The sequence below is a fragment of the Solanum verrucosum genome, unplaced genomic scaffold, assembly GCF_900185275.1.
Source record: "Solanum verrucosum unplaced genomic scaffold, falcon-dt-bn FXZP01000280.1, whole genome shotgun sequence".
NCBI lineage: Eukaryota > Viridiplantae > Streptophyta > Magnoliopsida > Solanales > Solanaceae > Solanum > Solanum verrucosum.
In genome coordinates, this window is record NW_026019982.1 from 1,748,768 (window position 1) to 1,768,236 (window position 19,469).

Here is a 19,469-nt window from a genome sequence, read left to right on the forward strand (position 1 = left end):
AAATATTTGGTACTTTCATTTTCTATTGGTCTGAAACTCAAATCATGGTGAACAGAATTATCTGATGCTTATCCTAATTTATAATAGCGAATAATAAATATCACATGAAATAAATTGAGATGTATAAAATTAGCTCGTAATTCTTGAATACCATGATTATAAAATAAAATAATATATGGATGTTCAAATGTAAAAGTATTAGGTTAATTCTTTTTATTTTTTCAAGTCTCATATTTTGTTGGGATTTAAATATGAACTTCAAAATAAGGTATTTAATTGAAAAATGTGGAAAATAAAAAATGAAGGGAAATGAAATTCGAATAAAGTTCATTTCTCCCTCATTAGTTAGCAAGAGGAAATCTTGTGTCATATCTTTGGTAAGTCGAAGATATGTTATATCAAATAATTCAAAATATAAAAATATTTTTACTTTTCTATTTGGATGTAAAATTAATAATATTAGCTGATGAAAATACGAAAATTTTACATTTCAAAAAAGTTAACAAAACATCCTTCAAATAAAAGTATATACAACTTTATCTAAAAAAAATAAAGACCGAAAGCCTCTCATCAAAATTTGACTTTGCGCCATCGACTTTGTCAAGTAGGCTTTGATTCTACATAAATTTCATAATTACAATTTAAAGAAAATAGAATATAAGCAAACGTTACTCTCACCATCAAAACAACGAAAACAAAAAAACAGGAAAGAAAGAAAGGGATGTATGTATATACTAAAGTGCATTTATTATGATCACCAACAAAATACAGCTATATTTTCTTAAGTTGTAAGGCACTTGACATGTGATCTACCTGACTAATTAAACTAACATTTACCATATTCATTCTACTATTCTGACCTTATCTTTTTCTTCTTTATTATCACTACTACTATTTTTAGTTACACAGTACTGCCAATTTACCTGTCTTTATTTTTTTTTGGAGTTACTTTTTCCTATGTTGAACATTAAAAAAAACTTGGTTATGTTGGTTGTTGGATATTAAATTGTTGATTTAATTCATATACTTATTTTGGATTTTAGTACTCTGTAGTTTGTACCTTTTAATTTTATAGCAGTAAATTACCTAGCTGGAACTAGCTAACCAAAATATGTAAACTCACAGCTCATACTTGGCAGTTGAAAGTATTTATATCTTATTCAACAACAAAAAAAATAGTCTTGCTTTTCCATGAGTACTAAATGTTAATATTTATTCGCACCACAATATTTATATCAAATAAATGTAACCTATCGTGAAAATTTATATACAAACACCTGATAATAAGAATAAGTTTTTAATGATATAAGATTGAAACTTGAAAATCTGAAGTTGTGTTTAGACATGTATTTTACTCGAAAAAAAATTAAATGTTTTGAGTGGAAGTCCCAAAAATCCAAGCCAGTTAATCAAATGTTATGTTTAAACAAATACTTAAATATAAATTTAATCAAAATATATGATCAAACGCCAGCATATATCAATAATCATTTATTCATTCATCTATTTTCTTAAGAGAGATAAATTCAAGCATAGAATTACATCAAATAAAAGAGGGGAAAAATACATAGAATAAGAAACAATTATGTAAGGTAAACAGAGATCCAAATTCCAATATTAATTCTCAAATATATTTACTATAGCAGCTGTTAGTACATTAATAAAATAAAAATAGTCTAAATCATCATCTAAAATTTAATCAATCTCCCAAAAAAAAAAAAAAATCGATTAAAAAACGGAACACTAACTCAACCTCAAAAGATATACTAATAACTTATTTAATAAAATCATAATTAGAAGATTACGTTACGTCTCATTTCTTCGACCAATGTGAAATTCTAACGACGTATTTCATCGATAAGAGCGAAGAATTGCACCGCAAAATGTACACATAATAGCTCTCCAATTTTTCCAATAAAAGGGAACATAGCAAAACCGTGTAGCAGTCTTCATGTCTGCTACACTAGCTCCGCCGCCGCAACGCGAACATGTTCCGGCGGCGGGTTTGCTCTTGCACACCTGTTTTGTTTGATCTACTAAGAAACAAAAACAGACCATTTTTTTGTTTTTGTTGTTTTTTGCTTATAATGTTTGAAACAGAGAGAGAGAAAAAGTGGTACTTTGATAAAGTGGTGAGGTTTGATTTGATGAGTTATTAAAGGGTATTTATAGGCATGAAATTGGGAAAAAGGAAAAGTAAAAGTTGAAGCAGAGACAGTTGAGACATTACTGTGGCATGGGATGGCACATTGCTGACTTATAATTTGAATTTAAGGATAAATATTTTTTTAATCTATGGTCAACATCTATCTAATTAAATATATTTTTCTAATTAAATATATTTTTTCTGGTTTACTTTTCATATTCTAAAGTAATAGAATGAATAAAAAATAGAGAATTGATTTTGTAGGTTATTTATTGAATTTATAAGAGATTTGAAAAGACTGTTTTCATTAGTGGTCAAGAGATCTTAATTTCTTGTTAAGAAACAAAGGGGCAAAAATGCACTTAATGGATGGGATTTAGTTTATGATTGTTATCTGTTTAGCTCTCGTTTGGTTATGGATTTTAAGAGTAGATTTTTTCAAAAATATATTGAAAGATTGTTTGTTAATGAAATTCGGAACCAGTAAGTACTCTTTCATCTTAAACCAAGAGGTATCGGGTTCGAGTCTCCTTAAGTATGAAGTCGCCTTTATTAGGGAGCATTTTACCTTCGTGGGATTTGTTGACGTGAATTCAAATTTGGTCAGACTTCAATGTGGGTACCGGACACCGGGTGAAAAACAAAAACAAAAATTGGAGTTTTTAGATAAATTAAATCAAGTTTCAAAAACTAGTATCGCCCCGTTTTTGAGTGAAATTTCACTTTCATTCAAAAAAAAATTAAATCAAAAGGCATGTTCAAGCTCAAACTTCAAATTCCAAAAACTAATTTTAACACAATATAAAAAAAATAATCATTTTTTTCAAGTTTTAACTAGAACTATGGAGAAATCTTAATTTATTAGCTACTTTAAACCCTTAATAGCTTTCTTTTGACTTAAGAATTAAGATTGCCCCTAAAATTAATGATGTAGGCTTTAGGTAGCCAATTGATTGATGGAGACAATCATATTATAAAACAAATTCGATTAATTGATGGAGACAATCTCCATTAGTATTGTTTACTATATTACTTTGTTGCTCCAATTCTTAATTGCAATTTGGATTCAATGAGTATTATATATATATTAGTATTGTGTTGAGAAATTTTAGTTGTTACACTTAAACTTTCATCTTATTAGTTATGATTCGATTTTTTCCAACTCTTAATCCACAATCATAAACAAATTCGATATTTTAGGGGCACACATGTATTGTTCTTTTCCGTAGAATGAAGACCTTCTTCATTTTTCTCCTACTTTTGTTATTACTCGATCAATACAATTCTTTTTTTTCTTTTTTTTTATCATAATCACAATTCAATGCACTAAGTTTTCTCGCTATATGGTATATAATTTCTACAAGAATTTATTGTTACCATTTAAATTAGTGACATTAATCACACGACAATAAATTTTACTATAAAAACATAACTATTAACATTTACCTATATTCACCCACCCTGCCCAAATCCAACCCAACATATTTCACAGGGTCACTTTTCATATATACTGAAAAGTAACTAGGCAATTAATATATCATTTATAAAGTAGGTATGCTAATTTTTAATTCAGGCAAGTATTTTTCAATAATGCAAATTATCCAAACACCTACATTATTATAGACTAAGTATAGCATTTGTTCTTTTTATAGACTAATGTCATGACCCGCTACTTTGTCCTCCCACTTAGACATAAAATTAAAGCTACCGCACAAAGCGTTAATTGAAGTCTAAGTCCGTGACACTAAGCACCCTTCTTTACCATTCCAAAGAAGGAACAATAAAAAACATATTAAATCCCAATATATTTGACCAAGAATTTGTAAGTGAAAGTAATACAAGTTGATAATTGCATTTATGTTGGGGCCAATATGATAGTATATTGAACTGGATTTGGGTTGGCAATTTAGTGGATGAGGGTCCAATTTTTTGGAGTCTGTATCAACCAATTAATATACCCATGTTGAGTTTTCAATTTTTTCATGACATCCATAAGCACAATTCAATTTTTTTGTCTTCAAATAGTTCTATGGCCATACTTAACTAAGAGCATGAAAAGAAACATTCTGTCAAGTTGGGTTTTTTATATATCACATATTTTTAGTTTTTATATAGATTATGATTGATTCAACCGATCAGAAGTTTCAGGTTCAAGTGTTGAGTATGGAAAATATCTTGTTAGCAGAGGCGAATTGAGGATTTAAAGCTGACGGGGTGCTACTGATGACAGATGTGGGTTAGTCGAAGCACCGACACTTAATCGGAAAATATTATTAAACAAGTATAAAATCGAAGGTATATATAAATATAAATTAAACTAAATGTAACACAGTTCACTCTATGGTCTTGACTCTCCGTGTACAGTTTGAGGTTGCTAGTTCGAATCTTGCTTGAGGTTTTTAATGTTTTTTTTTAAAAAAAATGACAAAAAGAAAAACACAACAACCAGAATTGAATTCAAGACATTCTACTTGCAAGGAAGCACAATGAACAGTGTGGAACCAATGCACCAACTCAGCTTATGTATTTTAAGGTGCACATTTAATTATTTATTCCTTATTTAGATATATACATATATATACACGTAAATTTTTCTAAAATTAACGGATACACGTGCACCAACTCTGTCAAGAGTAGGTCCGCTCTGCTTGTTAGTCTTAGGGGCACGAATCCAGATTAATCGAAATTTCAATGCAAGTACCGAACATCAAGTGGAAAAAAGGAAAAGATATGAGGAATTTCACTAGTTTTTTTTTAACATTGTATAGATGATATATTCTTCATATTTTTGTAACAAATTATTATTAATTTCATTTTGACAGCTAGTGGCAAATGTGATAGAAAGGGGCAAACCATATGCCTTGACATTAAAGCAATGTTTCAACACCACCAAATAGTTAGGTAGGTGTCTAAGGGACCATGTTCCTCTTTTTGGTTATACAAGTACCACATTCTTTGGGTTAATTCAAATACAATACAAAAAATATAATTCGAATTTATTAGTCGAACATAAAAACACTCTAGGAAAACTATTAATTTTTTTTTCCGAAAATTACTTCTAACAACAAAAGTTTGGCCAAACATGCTATAAGACGGATGGGATACTTCTATTTCAAACTTATAGTTGTATTTTCGATCTCATGGAGCACAAAAGGGGAAGGTTATCCAGTTCCTTAATTTCTCAATTGAATGCATAGATTCAACATGATCCAGACAACATGAATCTTATCTTAGACCAGAACTAACAAAACTGCATGACCCTATCAAAATGTCGTCATAGTGTTACCATCATAGTCGATCTTGTAGCCTCTCTCTTCATCTCCGCAGCCTTTCCACTTCCCCGGAAATACATGTAGACTAGCTGCACAAGGTGGAGCAAATTTGAAAAAAATGTACACAACTTCTCAAGTAATATGACAAAGGAAAAAGAAGTTTTAAGATGTGAAGCGAATTTACAAGCAAAATGTCTGATGTGATGGGAAATGAATTACTCATCGAATTCTACTATGAGTGACAAGTCAAGAATTGATATACTCAAATGGCATGAATACGAACTCATATGAAATATACGACTCAGTAGTGCTTTCAAAGGTAAACTTTGAGACAAAAATATAAAAGCGTACACCAACCAAATCATGTTAGCCGAAAAGATCAATCACTGCTAAACAAGGAAATGAAACAAGAATGAATCATTTTTGTTAAACAAGGATAGATCAAATTATCAATGAAAACGTAAATTAGCTAAGAGAACTGATATAACTCTAGCTAAAACATGGTCCTCTTGAGCAAGAAGGTAATGCAATTGGTTGCATATCCAAGAAATGTCTTGTACCAACAACCATTTCCCATTCTAACATAAAAAATAAAACAACTTACGTCAAGAGTTTCCCCTTGAAGAAAATTGGAGGTGCCGCAGCAGCAACAGTGCAGAATCCAATGTGAAACTACAAGATGAAAAGTACACATAGTGCTCAATAAACAACTCAACAGTATAAAGAAAAGGTTTAAAAAGGAAATGTAGTGTTTAAACAACATAATATAAGTGGGAGACTACAGAACCATTATTTACCAAGGGTATAATAGTGGGGGACACATATCAAACTGGAGGCACTGCACGCCTGAAAACAAACTAAATTGCCTTAATTATCAAAAGATGCAAATGGATAACTCTTTTGACAAAATTAAACACAATATGATTACATGCGGTCAAAAACATAGACTAACCTCCGTCAATACTATCCACCAAGGACAATTGGCTCCATAAATTCCAATTTGAGCACCCTGTTACACATTCAAATATTATTGTACTTGATACACATGACATTCTTAAGAAGCTAAAACTGACAAAAATACTAAGTGCGCCTATTGCTTACATGTTCAATACCGAGAGCCCCTAATGCAGAACCAGTCTGCAAAATCTCTTCATAAGCTTCTTTGTAGGTTTTCCAGTTATAAGGACTCCACTATTTTAAAAAGGAAGATGGTGAGTAAATACAGAGAAATATTTTATACTCCACTAACACTAACGATGACAGAAATCCAGATAAGTAGACAACATTGTACTTCACCTTTCCACCCTTAAAATTACACCATCCCAACATTCTATTCCCTGGATATTTTTCAACAGCTGTTCGGTGGATCAAAAAAACAATTTTTTACCTTTTTCCTATCAATCCGCGTAAGGCGTAACTAAATTGAAAGCAAGGATAAACAACTATGCTTTACTAACATTGGATACAACAATATGGAGAAAGCAAACAAGAAAATCTAACAGAACTTGTCTTTTGTCCCTTTCTTTGTTGAAGACATGATTAAGTAAATAAAAGCATGTTCGACTCCGCAACAGCTTAAGCTTTAGAGGTCTATGGATTCAAGTTACACCACCATCCATCATAAAAAAATATAAAGAAGAATTTTCACCTTCTCATATGTTCACGCAATTCAACAGTTTTTATTACTTCTACTAATCCTAAAACACATTACCATCAGTTCAAAAGGTTGCTGAAGCTGAAGGGAATGGGGAATGTTACCTAAGGAGTCGCCAAGCTGTACACAAATCAGGATAAGCTGGAGTAAAACCAATTTTAGCTATTGGATGTTGATAAACAAGACCAATAGATGGCTGTCCATTTTTGCCTTCTTTTCTTTCTTCCACCTTCACACCAAACATGGTCATGCTCATTTTTCCAGTTCTTCTGACTCAACCCAAAAGGCTCAACTCGAATTATATAACAAACAAGGCTCATATAAGGGCACAAAATAGAAGCTAGTCAATTCAAATTACATAAGATATGTCAAGAATGCTACTGAGCACAAGGCCACACTTAGCCTTGATGGGCTTATCAACCTTCCGAATCTTCTCCTTTGCCACCTTCAGAAACTTCATCCACAACACCTTCAGATTCAGAGTCTGTAAGCTTCTTCACATCTAAATCGAGTTCCATTTCCTGACTAACCAAATCAGCAAGGTCATATCTGCCTGCATCACTATAGGCATCTATGATTGCGTTGTATAATGACTCATTGGGCTCGATGTGTCCATATTTTAACTGGCCATATATCCGCTTTATACCTTCAACCATGCCAGCTTTCCCATAGCAACCTACAAGATTAATAAATGTGACAATATCTGGTTCCAGTCCTTCATCTTGAATTCGCATAAATATTTTTAGTGCCTCATCAATTTGGGATGAAGCTCCATGCACATATATTGCAACATTGTAAGCAAAGAGATGGAGTCCCAGTCCTGGTTGTGTGATAACGCTGCAGGATTCAATTGCAAATGTGTGCAAGCCTACTGCAGAGTAAACAGCACTTATCACTGCCTGTCTGGCATAAGGTTTACCTTCTCGGTAAGACAACTCGAGCTGTCTAACTGCCTCTACCGAAAAACCTCCCTTTTTCAATATTGTGAATAAAACCTTAAATGTGCCCCCATCTGGCAGAAGTTTCCGGTTAATCATTTCATGCAGCAATTCCCCACATTCAACAAGCTGCCCATTTGTGGCATAACATGCCATTACCTTATTGAATGTCATACAATCTCTTAAAAGTCCAGACTGCTTCATCTCCTCTGCTATCTCAATGGCTTCATCAAGCATACCCATATTCTTGTATGCATAAATCAAGGTTGCAAAGGTAACACCATCAGCCTGACCTTTCTCCCTCAAATGATTAAATATCATTTTTGCTTCCGAGACCATTCCAAAGTCTGCATACAGATTGAGCATACTATTGGATGCAATGATATCAGGACCTCCATGCAAGTTTTTAATCTGCTCATACAGTTTTTTCGCTCCCTCTACTGATCCAAGCTTACTATAAGCCTTAATCATTGAAGTCAAGATTATCTGATTAGCTTGAATCCCAGAGTCATTCATGACATGGAAATAATGCATAGCTTCTTCAAATTTACCAGCTTCAGCAAACCCATCAATTAAAGTACCATAGACAACCTCATTTGGTTTTACACCTGCTCTGGACATTTCATCAAAGACATCAACAGCATCAGAAAGCCTATTCATGCGCACATAACTAGCAATTAGTGCAGAGAAGGTAGAACATGAAGGTTTAAATCTCAATCCTTGCATTTCGGCTAAGAGCTCTTTGGCTTGGTCAACTAAATCACCCCCAGAGAACATTTGGATTAGAGAGTTATAAGTGCACTCATCTGGCCATGTCCCTTGGCTTTTCATTCCCTTGAAGAGCGAGAAAGCTTTATCATATAGCTTTGCGATTCCATATGCCTTGATCATGACATTATATTCTGCAATTGCTTTCTTCTGAATAACCTTGTCTGTTCTACCAAAGAACACATCCTCTGCTTCTGCCCAAAGTCCCTTATTAGCATACGCATCGATGATGGCAGCATAAGCTGGCGATGAGAACCCACCGTTCAGTTGACACTTCTCAAAAATTGCCTTTGCACGATCAATCAACCCTGCATTGATGTACATTCTCATAATAACAGGAAGAGAGTGTTCATCTATATACATACCTAAACTTTCAATTTCACTAATCACATTTTCAACCTCCTGGACCATATTTTGCTTGCATAGTGTTCGAATAATAGCCCTACAAGTCACAGCATCAGGGAAAAGTCCCGTCCTCCTTATCTTTCTGTACCACTGAAGAGCCCTATCAATCTTACCTGCATTAGCATAAAGAGACAGGAAGATGTTGTACGTTTTAGTATCAGGAGATATTCCTCTTTCCTCCATCTTATTCAGCAATGCTTCCGCCTCTTCCAAGTAGCCATGACTTCCACAAATAAAGATCATAGTGTTAAATGTTACAGCGTCCAAAGCCACACCGGATTTCAACATCTCATTAAACACATTTGCAGCGTCCTTCAAGCGACCAGCCTTTCCATACAAATCAATCAGAGTATTGTAGGTGGCAGTCATTTGAGGTTTCCTACAAGTTTTCTCAATTTCTAAAACTCTAGACGGGTTCCTCCCTCCGGTCCTGAAAAGCTCAGTCAACAAAAACTGCTTCAAACTAAAAGGTTCAGAATCATCTATAGAATCCAAATCAAAATCATCCAATTCAATCTTCCCAGTACACCAATCCTTATAAAACCTATCTGCTCTATCATATTCCCCTGCATCCTTTAAAACTTTAACAACTGTATTCATCGTAACCTCATCCGGGAAAATTCCCCTCAACTTCATATGTTTAATCCATAAAAGAGCCTCCTTCACCAACCCTGCTTTCCCATACACATCAACAAGCATTCCATAAGTATTATTCGTCGGAAAAACACCATTCTTCGCCATTTCAATCCAACAAAGTCTCAACTCATCCCATTTCTTAGCTCTACCTAGTGCTCTAAGTATAACATTATAGTGAATTACATTCGGAACATAATCTTTCTGCGATTTCATCCACTCGAATACCCGAAGAGCCTTTTCCCAATTACTCTGCTCTTTAAGAATCACAGTTTGCTCTTTAGGACTAAGCTTCCCATAATACAAATTAAGGGTTTTCTCAACATCACTTTCTGTGCGTAAAGAACGCAAAATTGAAGGTAAAATACCTCCATATCCCTTCTTTTTACCATTAATAACCGTTCTTGAAGGTAAAGCTTCAGCCTTTGAATGACACTGTAGCTTAAACCCTATAAAAACCCTATCTTTATCATCTCCTTGAAGTTTTAGCTTGTGGGGTTGCAGATTCCTGATGTTTCTGTGTAATGGGTGGTCAGTTTTGGATGAAAGTTGAGATTTACAGATTTGTTTTTGGGTAAAACTGTGTAAGTTAAACCCTAGAAAAACCCTAAAATTGAAATGAGAATTAAGGTTTTGAGATGAAGTAATAGGTTGAGATTGAAGTGGAGCTTCATAAGCTGTTCCAATCACCATGGAAGTGTATGTTTGAAGCACCATTTTCGGCTTGTTTACAGATGAACAAGAAAATAAGCAAATTTTATTAACTCATTAACAATTGTAACAGCTGAAAAAAGGAAATAAGCTGCCGGCCAGAAATAAAGAGAGGGAAAGATATTCCTGGAGGAAAATAAGTGTTTAAATTAAGTTTATTTTTTGAAGATTTTTTTTTGTTGTTGAAAAAGAAAACAATTTGAAATAAAGAAGTTGCTACCTTGAAGATTTGTTATATTTCCCCTTTTATATTTGGAATAGTTGTATATGAGTCGAGGATTTTTTGAAAATAATAGTCGTTTTTCTATCTCTACGAGATAATAATAAAATCTACATATATTTTATTCTTCCTAAATTTTAGTTATGAGATTTTACTAGTATTTTATTGTTGTTGAAGATTTTTTTGAGTAAAGAGGGACTTATTGAAGAAAAAATCTTCTTCCACTGAAATAGACTCACAAATTTATTTATTTTTAAGAAAAGACAAAACTACGACATGTTTTAACGTGTTTTGCACCAAATTTTTTTCTCCAAAAAGGTTATTACTACAAAAACCTTTTCCAAATCTTTGTGCTATTTACCATTATTCATTTATCTTTTGGAAAAATACAGCAAGACAACTTTTAACCAACACATTTATGGGATAAGATGGAATATTCGATAATTAAGTATTTATATTTTATTTGATTGAATGTATAACTAATTCGAAGGTGAATTTATACCTAAAATTTGGTGTTAGTTTATCCCACTTTTTACTCTCAAGATAATTTTGTTTGCGAACTAAATGATTCTTAAAACATGACAGAGTTTTGTTAAGAATTTGGATGGACCAATTGGAGGATATATTTATATAGAGAATGAGAGATTGTGGAAAAGAAAATTTCCAACAATATTTGATTTATGAGAATTTATGCAATTTTAATTAAAAAAATAATTCTGTGGCTTGTAAATTGTAATAAGAAAAAAAAAAATGTATTGTTAGTTTTATAGTGATCAGATTATACAATGAACAAATAAGAAAACCAAATTGTCTCTTCTGCATTCTACTCTTCCTCTGCCTAATTATTCCACTTCTTGCAGAGGAAGAATTAACAGGATAAACATAAATTACTTGAAAATTATATGCAACTTATTTGCATAACATCTTGTATAGCCACAAATCTGTCAAGTAGCTAGTTTGACTCTCGAAATCCGAATACTGCCACATAAATTGAGAAAAATAGCACAATGAGCATCAGATTACTATGAATATCCACATAACAACAGACTGTCCAAAAGAAAGGGCAAGTGTTACTCATTGCTATCACTATGTACTCCAGAATTACATTTGCATCATTCAGGTATATCCAGTTAAGTTGTACTAATGGAAAGCAATCAAAGAATTTAACAAACCCGAAGACCAAAACTGCATATGCTCGAATGACCCTACAATAATGTCGTCATAGTGCAGCCATCATAGTCGATCTTGCAGCCTCTTTCTTCATCTCTGCAGCCTTTCCACTTCCCCGGAAATACATGTAGACTTGCTGCACAAGGCGGAGCAAAATTGAAAGATGCTTGGGGTGAGACAGAACCAACCAAAGTAGTATCACAAAGAGAGGCAGATGACTAAACCTGTATAACCCATATGCTCATCAGTGTTTCAAGACAGAAGAATCCAGCTCCAATGAAGTAGAATATCTGCAAATGAAAACCATGTTTAAGAAATGAAGCAAATTTACAAGCAAAATGTACTATTTCACGGGAAAAGAATTACTCATCAGATTCTTTTAAGACAAAGAAAAGCTAAGATTTGTTGATATAGCAAATAGCATGAATACGAACTCAGATGAAATATACGACTCAGTAGTGCTTTTAAAGGTAAACTTTGAGACAAAAATATAAAAGCTTACCCCAACCAAAACATGCCAGCCTAAAAGATCAATTGCAGGCAAGATACCACTGTTAAACAAGGAAATGAAAAAAGAATGAGCCATTATTATTTTAAGAAAGCATCATATTATCAACGAAAACATAGATTAGCTAAAGAACTCAATAGCCAAACATGGTCTGCATATCCAAGAAACATTCTTGTACCAGCAACCATTGCCCATTTTAACATAAAAAGGTAACTTACGTCAAAGATTTCCCCTTGAAGAAAATTGGAGGTGCCACAGCAGCAATGATGCAGAATCCAATGTGAAACTACAAGGTGGAAAAAGGTACTCAGAGTCCTCAATAAACAACTCAGCAGTTTAAAGAAAAACTAAAAAGGAAATGTAGTATTTACCACGTAACTTAAGAAAAACCACCCAAACTTCAGCGCACTATCAGTCCTGCAAACAAAATGGATATCAGAATATACTCTTTTGGAAGGGACAATCACGCTACAGAAACAAAAAGAAAAATAATATAATCAACGGAAAAGGGTCAAAATTGCCCCTAAACTATGCAAAATAGACCACTTATACCCTCCATTACATTTTGGGATTAAAAATACCCCGCAGTTATCCCAGGAGACCACAAATACCCTCAAGAGTTAACACCCCAATTTTTTAGTGACGTGGTAAATCACATGGGACTAATCCCTCCACCTAAGCATTGCCAACTAAGATTCACTACAAAAGAACTTGACTTTTTGTGGCGACAAAGTCGCCACAAAATCCCAAAATATTGCCACTAAAGGTTATGAGTGATTTTTAGTGGCGACTAAGGTTCCAACAACCATTCGCTAGTAAAACCTATTTTTTCAACAAAAAAATATGATAATTAATTTTTGATTGCGACCTAATTTTCTAAAATAAATAACTTGCAATATCCATATTAAAAACATCTAATATTATTACGAAAAATAATCAAAATTACTTCTCGATTCAAATCTCCTACTATATATATATAATGCATCATTGTACATTTTATACATTTACATATGACATAAAAATAAAACATATAGTGTCTTCAAACTCCTACTTAATCGATATCTTATTTGGTTTTTTAAAAACAATGAAGAAAAAAACACAAAATTAGAATTTAATGTTAAAAACTTTTAGTGACGATTTTCTGGGCTTTTGTGGCGACTGTTGTTGCCGCTAAAGGTCTAATTCTTTTGTAGTGAATCCTAGTTGGCAACGCTTAGGTGGAAGGATTAGTCCCACGTGGTTTGCCACGTCAACAAAAATTTGGGGTGTTAACTCTTGAGGGTATTTGTGGTCTCTTAGGATAACAACAAGCGCATTTTTGATCCCAAAATGTAACGAAGGATATAAATGATCTATTTCATATAGTTCGGGGGCAATTTTGACCCTTTTCCGTATAATCAATTCCCTCCCATAGGTGAGCACACAACTATTTCTCCACACTAAGGAAGCACAATATGTACCTCATTGCACGATAGAGAGGCCGATACCACAATACATAGGCTCCTGGGACACCTGATATTAAGTAGATAACAGCAAGCAACCAGATAGTTGGACCTACAACAACAAAATGTAAACCTTAGATGGTTAATTTTCACAAAAGATTAAGAGAGGTCAGTAAATGAAGTTCCAGCGCAACCAACCTTCTCCTCTGATCCAAGCTAAGGTGACAGCAACAAGGTTCCATACAAGACAGGCTGCCAGACCTGCAATTTACCATGTCCAATGTCACTCAACCATATGAGCATTAACTAAAGAAATCAGCTCCAAGAAAGTAGTCTGATTGAACAATAGAAGAAAGAAAATAACTGTCATGAATCATTCTAACAAAAACCATCTAGAAAATTTCCTTCATTCTCTTTTATCTCCATTTGAACTGGTAGTTTTGAGATGTACAGCTACAAGTGATATGAACTAGTATGACTTTCAAATCTTTGCCCCAAATTCCAAAGACAATAGCAGGCACTTAGAGGAAATCGTAGACCCTCTTAATCCATGTGTCACTAAAACCATTTGCACAAAAAGCTTGTCTAAAAGATTGAGTTTATGTTTTAAAGTCTTTGGGAGCATAAATGCTACTATTATGCAAATAGGTAGCTTGGAATACCATACAGAACACTTTTTTTTTGGAACATAGTCGACCAAGAAAGTAGTGAATAAGAATAATATGCATCCAAATCTTTTTTTTTTTGGAACATTGGTAAAGTAATACAACAACAACAACAACATACCCAGTGAAATCCCACTAGGTGGGGTATGGGGAGGGTAGAGTGTACGCAGACCTTGCCACTACCTCGTGGAGGTAGAGAGGCTGTTTCCGAGAGACCCTCAGCTCAAGAACATCAAATCCAAGAACAAGGAGAGGAAAACAAAGTATAAAACATAACATCCAATAAGAAAGAAAGTATATAATCAACAAAGGAGACAATAACATCAATAAAGAATGTGAGAAGTGAAACGCAGTAAACAACATAAGGCGATAGGTATCACAGACAAGAACTGCAAGTGCAAGGCTAGGACTACTACAAACGCTAACAACCCATACCCTCGCAAGGAAAGACAACACGCTAACCCTACTAACCTTCAACCTTAATACGCGACCTCCACTCCTTCCTATCTAGAGTCATGTCCTCGGTAATGTGAAGCTGAGCCAAGTCTTGTCTAATCACCTCTCCCCAATACTTCTTAGGCCTACCTCTACCCCTCCGCGTACCCTCTACAACCAGCCCCTCACACCTCCTCACTGGGGCGTCTGCGCACTGTCTCTTCACATGTCCAAACCATCTCAGTCTCTTCACATGTCCAAACATTGGTAAAGTAATATGCATCCAAATCTTTCAGGTCAGTTTAACCAATAAGGTTGAAGATTACTTATTGGAAAGGTCAAGATAGAGGCACTAATAGCATCCATAGAGAAGATATTTATAGGGAAGACATGCAGACATACCCAACAATGTAGTGAATGCAACATATTGCAACTTCTGTAGATGAATTGGAATTTCATTTGCGATATCGTGATGAATGATGGGGAAGAAAGGTGGCCAATTCTTGTCTTCAATCACTACACCAGCTGAAAAAGGAAAAAGAAAGATTGGAAATAAAGTCAATTAGCAGAGGAAAAAAAAGAAGCAAAAGCCCTGAATTAGTTCAAAAACTGTAAAGACAAGCGTGTATACAGTAGAAAACTACCTCTTGCTATTGCATCCTCCTTCCTTTTAAGTTCCTATATTAAACCAATAAAACTGACAATTAATAATGTACAAAATGCCTAAAAGGAAAAGACAGCCCGCAGCACCTTGAGCCAAATAAGAGATAATATCATCTAGAGCAAGACAACAATAATTATTTGGTAGTAGATAATCTTACACGTCTTCCATAATTAACAAGCAATAGAATAGAAAGAACTTGTGTTTTCTATTGTGGAAGATACGCAAGACATAAATGTAGAGTAACAACCCACCTGTTCTCTTTTCTTTAATTCAGCCTCTTTAGCTTGGAGTTCTTTCTCTTTCTTCTTCATGTCCTGATTAGTTATATGAGTAAAATACATGATCACTCAAACCTATACTCCAAATGAACACAGGTATAGTAGTCACAGGGAAGAAAAAAGTGCAAATTCAATTTATCAAATCATTCTTTTACCTTTGAACCATCAAGAGGAATATCAACGGTTGCGCCACGATCATAGCCGGCAGGTTCATGAGGAAGAGGATAAGGCCTCGAGTTTGTAGCAGCAGGAACACTTCCATTATTCTGCAGAATTTAGTAAGTACTAAGTGCCATAATATGCGCAAGTAAGGTACCCGTGTACCATTACTAGGACTAAAAAGAAGAACATGCAAATGGATATTCTCACTATTCAAGAATGAAGATGAAGTCTTGCATAATATGCACACAAGAAACAATTCATCAGCTTTTACGAGATTGAAAATTTCCCGCTCCAATTATTTTAGAATACAAATCAAACTAGATAGATAATCCCAATGTCAATGAAGTCCGCAAGTTACATTGTGGACAGAGGACAAGGTGTTAAATAAAACACAAATGCATAAACATCAGCCCTTAGTTGTACATTTCGCTAGTTGGGTGTGTAGACAAAATTGATTTTGAAATAGCTAAGGAGACAAACTACTTCCCCTCATTTTGCTGACCACACTAGTTGCAAATGCACTACCATTTTGTTAAATACATTGACAGGTTATCAGAATGCCTTAGAAGCTAGTAATAAGATACTTGGTTGGGGACCCTAGTATCAATAATAAAATCAAATCCTTCTCAAAAAAATAAAATAATAAAATCAAATCCCAATATCTCTATGGCAGTAAACTGCTACACTGGATAACTAGGATGATCCACACTCTGGTAGGAATTGCTTCCTTTATCCGAGAGATGAGGCTTGATTTTTATGAGAAAACTTTAGTGTATGATCCACCTTTTTCAGCAGCATTTGGGCCTTTCATGGGGTAAGAAGAATTTTGCACGTTTATTACATAAGATTATTTAGAATTCAAGAAAATGTAATAATATCTTTTTCCATATCTTCAGCAACTCGGTATTCAAATGAGAAAACTCCCAAGAATTTTGGAAGAAAATCTTATCGTGTTCATATAAAATGGACCACTTCTATTGAACCTTATGTAGAGGTCCTCGGTCCTAAAACAAGAAAAATATGAAGCACATAAAAAACTAAAAAACAAGAAAAGAAAAGGAAGCTCGATTCAAGTAATAATTTGTGGGAAAGAGCAAAATACAAATGGAAAAATGTAAGTTCTATCTGCCAAAGTTAAATCAGCACTGAGCACAATATCCATAAATACCAAGCAACAACCAATCATCCCAAAGATGTCATACTGAATACTATTATCCCAAAAAAAAAAATCTGAGACTGCAGTCACATTGTATTATTCTGACACTTGTGAAGCACAAAGGCAACAAAATTCCCACCCTTCTCCTCCTGCTCAAAAAAACTGATATTTTTTCTTCCAGGGTGTGTTCGGTATGAGGGAAAACATCCGATTTTCTCATGTTCGGTTGGTCAAAACTTTTGGAAAACTTTTTCTCTAGGAAAACAAGTTCCTTAAGAATGACTTCCCTAATGGAAGTAGGGAAAACAAGTAGCATTCCACATTGAGTGCCCTCTCCACCCTCCATCACACCTCATCTTCACCCCAAACCGCGTAGCCCCCATCCCCACCACACCACCTCTCATATTATTTGTCTAGATTATACACAAATGTTTTTAGAATAATTCTTTTTGCTTGTGTACCGGACACAAGAAAATAAGTAGAAATCCATTTATTTTCCTAGAAAACATTTCCCTTCATACTGAACACACCCTTAATCTTCCATCACTCTATAGAAAAAAAATCCCATTCTATTGCAGAAACTACTTTATTCACCTAATCTAACAATCCCACCCCAGACATTGTCATCTTGCATGATTCTCATAAGAAAATCAAGCCACAACTCAATTCTCCAATAGCTCAATTACTACAAGCTCGTTCACTGAAATTCAAATAGCTCCCAAATCCTACAGAAGCAGAAATATTTTAACCCATACTAAACATTTCAATTACATTCTCCCAAAAAAGAAGTTGAATAGGAAAACACGATCCACAATCTTAGTAACAGATCTGAAAATATGTACCAACAAAACAAAACTCCACACCCAGTATTCACTTTCTGCAAAAAAAACAAATCTTTAACACAAGAAATTTACCCCCACAAAACCCCATTTCGTTAAAACCCACAATTTTCAAAATGTCACACAAGATAGTACAAGTACCAAGTAGATAGTAAAGAAGAGTAGAAATGAATTTATGGGTATATACCGAAAATGGGTTCACTTCATCTTCTTCAGCAAAAGGATTGTCATTGTAACGCCCAGCCATCACCTATTCCACAGATCTGGATATGTGCAAACAAGCTCAAATCTGAATCTTGAACAACTTGGGTTTTAGATTTCCAATATGTATTCACTTTTTTTATGAAATACAGTGATATTTTACTACTTTTTCTTCCCTGAATTTGCTTCCGCTTAAATATTCTTCTTCTTTTTACCAGTAGAAATTGCACTGCACGTTACAATGTAGCTATTCATTCACGGGATGACAGCAGAGACAAAGGCTTTATACAGCTTATCACTCACTCTATTTATATGGAGATAACAATCTTAGTATATATCGCGAAATTATTTTATCCTGTATTTGATTAGGAATATTTATTTGATTTTATGGGATATTCTTATCTAATTATTTCGCGATAGGCGAATTATTGAGTCTTCATTAAATTTCTTTTTAACTTCGGCTAAATGAGTGAATTTTACCTTAATAAATATATATTTCTTTCGATTTCAAAATAATCAATGTTTAAGAAAGCAAAATATTCTTTATTACTAGTAAGTTTTTTTTCTTTCAAATTTATCATTTATTAATTAAGTGAGACGTTAAGAAAACATTTTTTTTTTTCTAAAAGGATGACAAAAACCTTAGAAATAAGTAATATGGATTGAAAATAATATTGCACATTCAATTCTCCACGGTGCAACCCTCCGCCTCATTTTTTCTAAAAGAAGAAGAAGAGAAAAGATAAAGACACCATTCAGCCACAAGGTGAGGAAAAGGTAAAAAGAGATGCGCCAAACAATGCCCAATTTTAGCTCACAATTTAAGGAAAAATATTCTAACTTTAATTACGGAAAAACAGTTTTTTCATAAAGAATTGGAAAAAACTTTACCCGTATACACCAAACTAATGTAATTTTCATTATTATGTAATTTAATGAAATAAAACATATGTTAATTAATTAAGGTTAATGAACTATAAATTTAAACACATGACATGCATGTATTGGATTGGTGTATACACCCGATACGGGTAAGTTTTACCCTAAAGAATTCTATACTCAATCTGGCCACTAATTGGTACTCTCATGTGCTTTTGGTAGTTTTAACCAACTAGAAAAAGTATATAAGAAAAATAAACATAATGTTTGGAGGAATTATAAAATTACAACCTTCAAGTGATTATTCAATATATCCATGATGA

At 33.8% G+C, this 19,469-nt stretch overlaps 2 protein-coding genes and 1 pseudogene across 3 annotated transcripts; all 3 read right to left on the bottom strand.

Moving 5' to 3' along the window:
- Window positions 1-1,831: 1,831 nt before the first annotated feature.
- LOC125817752 (uncharacterized) lies at window positions 1,832-2,227 on the bottom strand (annotated as a pseudogene).
- Window positions 2,228-6,390: 4,163 nt separating this feature from the next.
- Window positions 6,391-10,533, bottom strand: LOC125817754 (pentatricopeptide repeat-containing protein At1g73710). 2 transcript variants are annotated; one of them, XM_049497300.1, is made up of 3 exons: window positions 7,177-10,533; window positions 6,520-6,609; window positions 6,411-6,427 (listed from the first exon to the last, which is right to left on the bottom strand). In XM_049497300.1, the coding sequence occupies exon 1, from the start codon at window positions 10,531-10,533 to the stop codon at window positions 7,489-7,491; it is 3,045 nt and encodes a 1,014-aa protein (XP_049353257.1). In that variant the 3' UTR covers window positions 6,411-6,427; window positions 6,520-6,609; window positions 7,177-7,488. The 2 variants fall into 2 exon arrangements, with proteins under 2 accessions (XP_049353258.1, XP_049353257.1); XM_049497301.1 differs by lacking the exon at window positions 6,520-6,609 and having other exon boundaries at window positions 6,391-6,427.
- A 1,216-nt stretch (window positions 10,534-11,749) lies between these two features.
- LOC125817756 (secretory carrier-associated membrane protein 1-like) lies at window positions 11,750-18,547 on the bottom strand. The gene is made up of 12 exons (XM_049497304.1): window positions 18,254-18,547; window positions 16,065-16,175; window positions 15,883-15,945; window positions 15,612-15,645; window positions 15,370-15,492; window positions 14,066-14,128; window positions 13,886-13,979; window positions 12,797-12,842; window positions 12,644-12,711; window positions 12,420-12,468; window positions 12,142-12,207; window positions 11,750-12,053 (listed from the first exon to the last, which is right to left on the bottom strand). Exons 1-12 carry the CDS (start codon window positions 18,311-18,313, stop codon window positions 11,967-11,969), a joined length of 864 nt encoding a protein of 287 aa, XP_049353261.1. The 5' UTR covers window positions 18,314-18,547; the 3' UTR covers window positions 11,750-11,966.
- Window positions 18,548-19,469: the final 922 nt, after the last annotated feature.

Excerpts from the sequence above, each read along its gene's own strand:
- LOC125817754 (XM_049497301.1), bottom strand. The coding sequence starts at position 10,533 with ATGGTGCTTCAAACATACACTTCCATGGTGATTGGAACAGCTTATGAA.
- LOC125817756 (XM_049497304.1), bottom strand. The coding sequence starts at position 18,313 with ATGGCTGGGCGTTACAATGACAATCCTTTTGCTGAAGAAGATGAAGTG. Across the intron at positions 12,469-12,643 it reads TTCAAGGGGAAATCTTTGAC|TGGTATCTTGCCTGCAATTG; the intron begins GTAAGTTACCTT and ends CTTGTTTAACAG. Across the intron at positions 12,208-12,419 it reads GCTGGCATGTTTTGGTTGGG|ATATTCTACTTCATTGGAGC; the intron begins GTAAGCTTTTAT and ends TTTCATTTGCAG.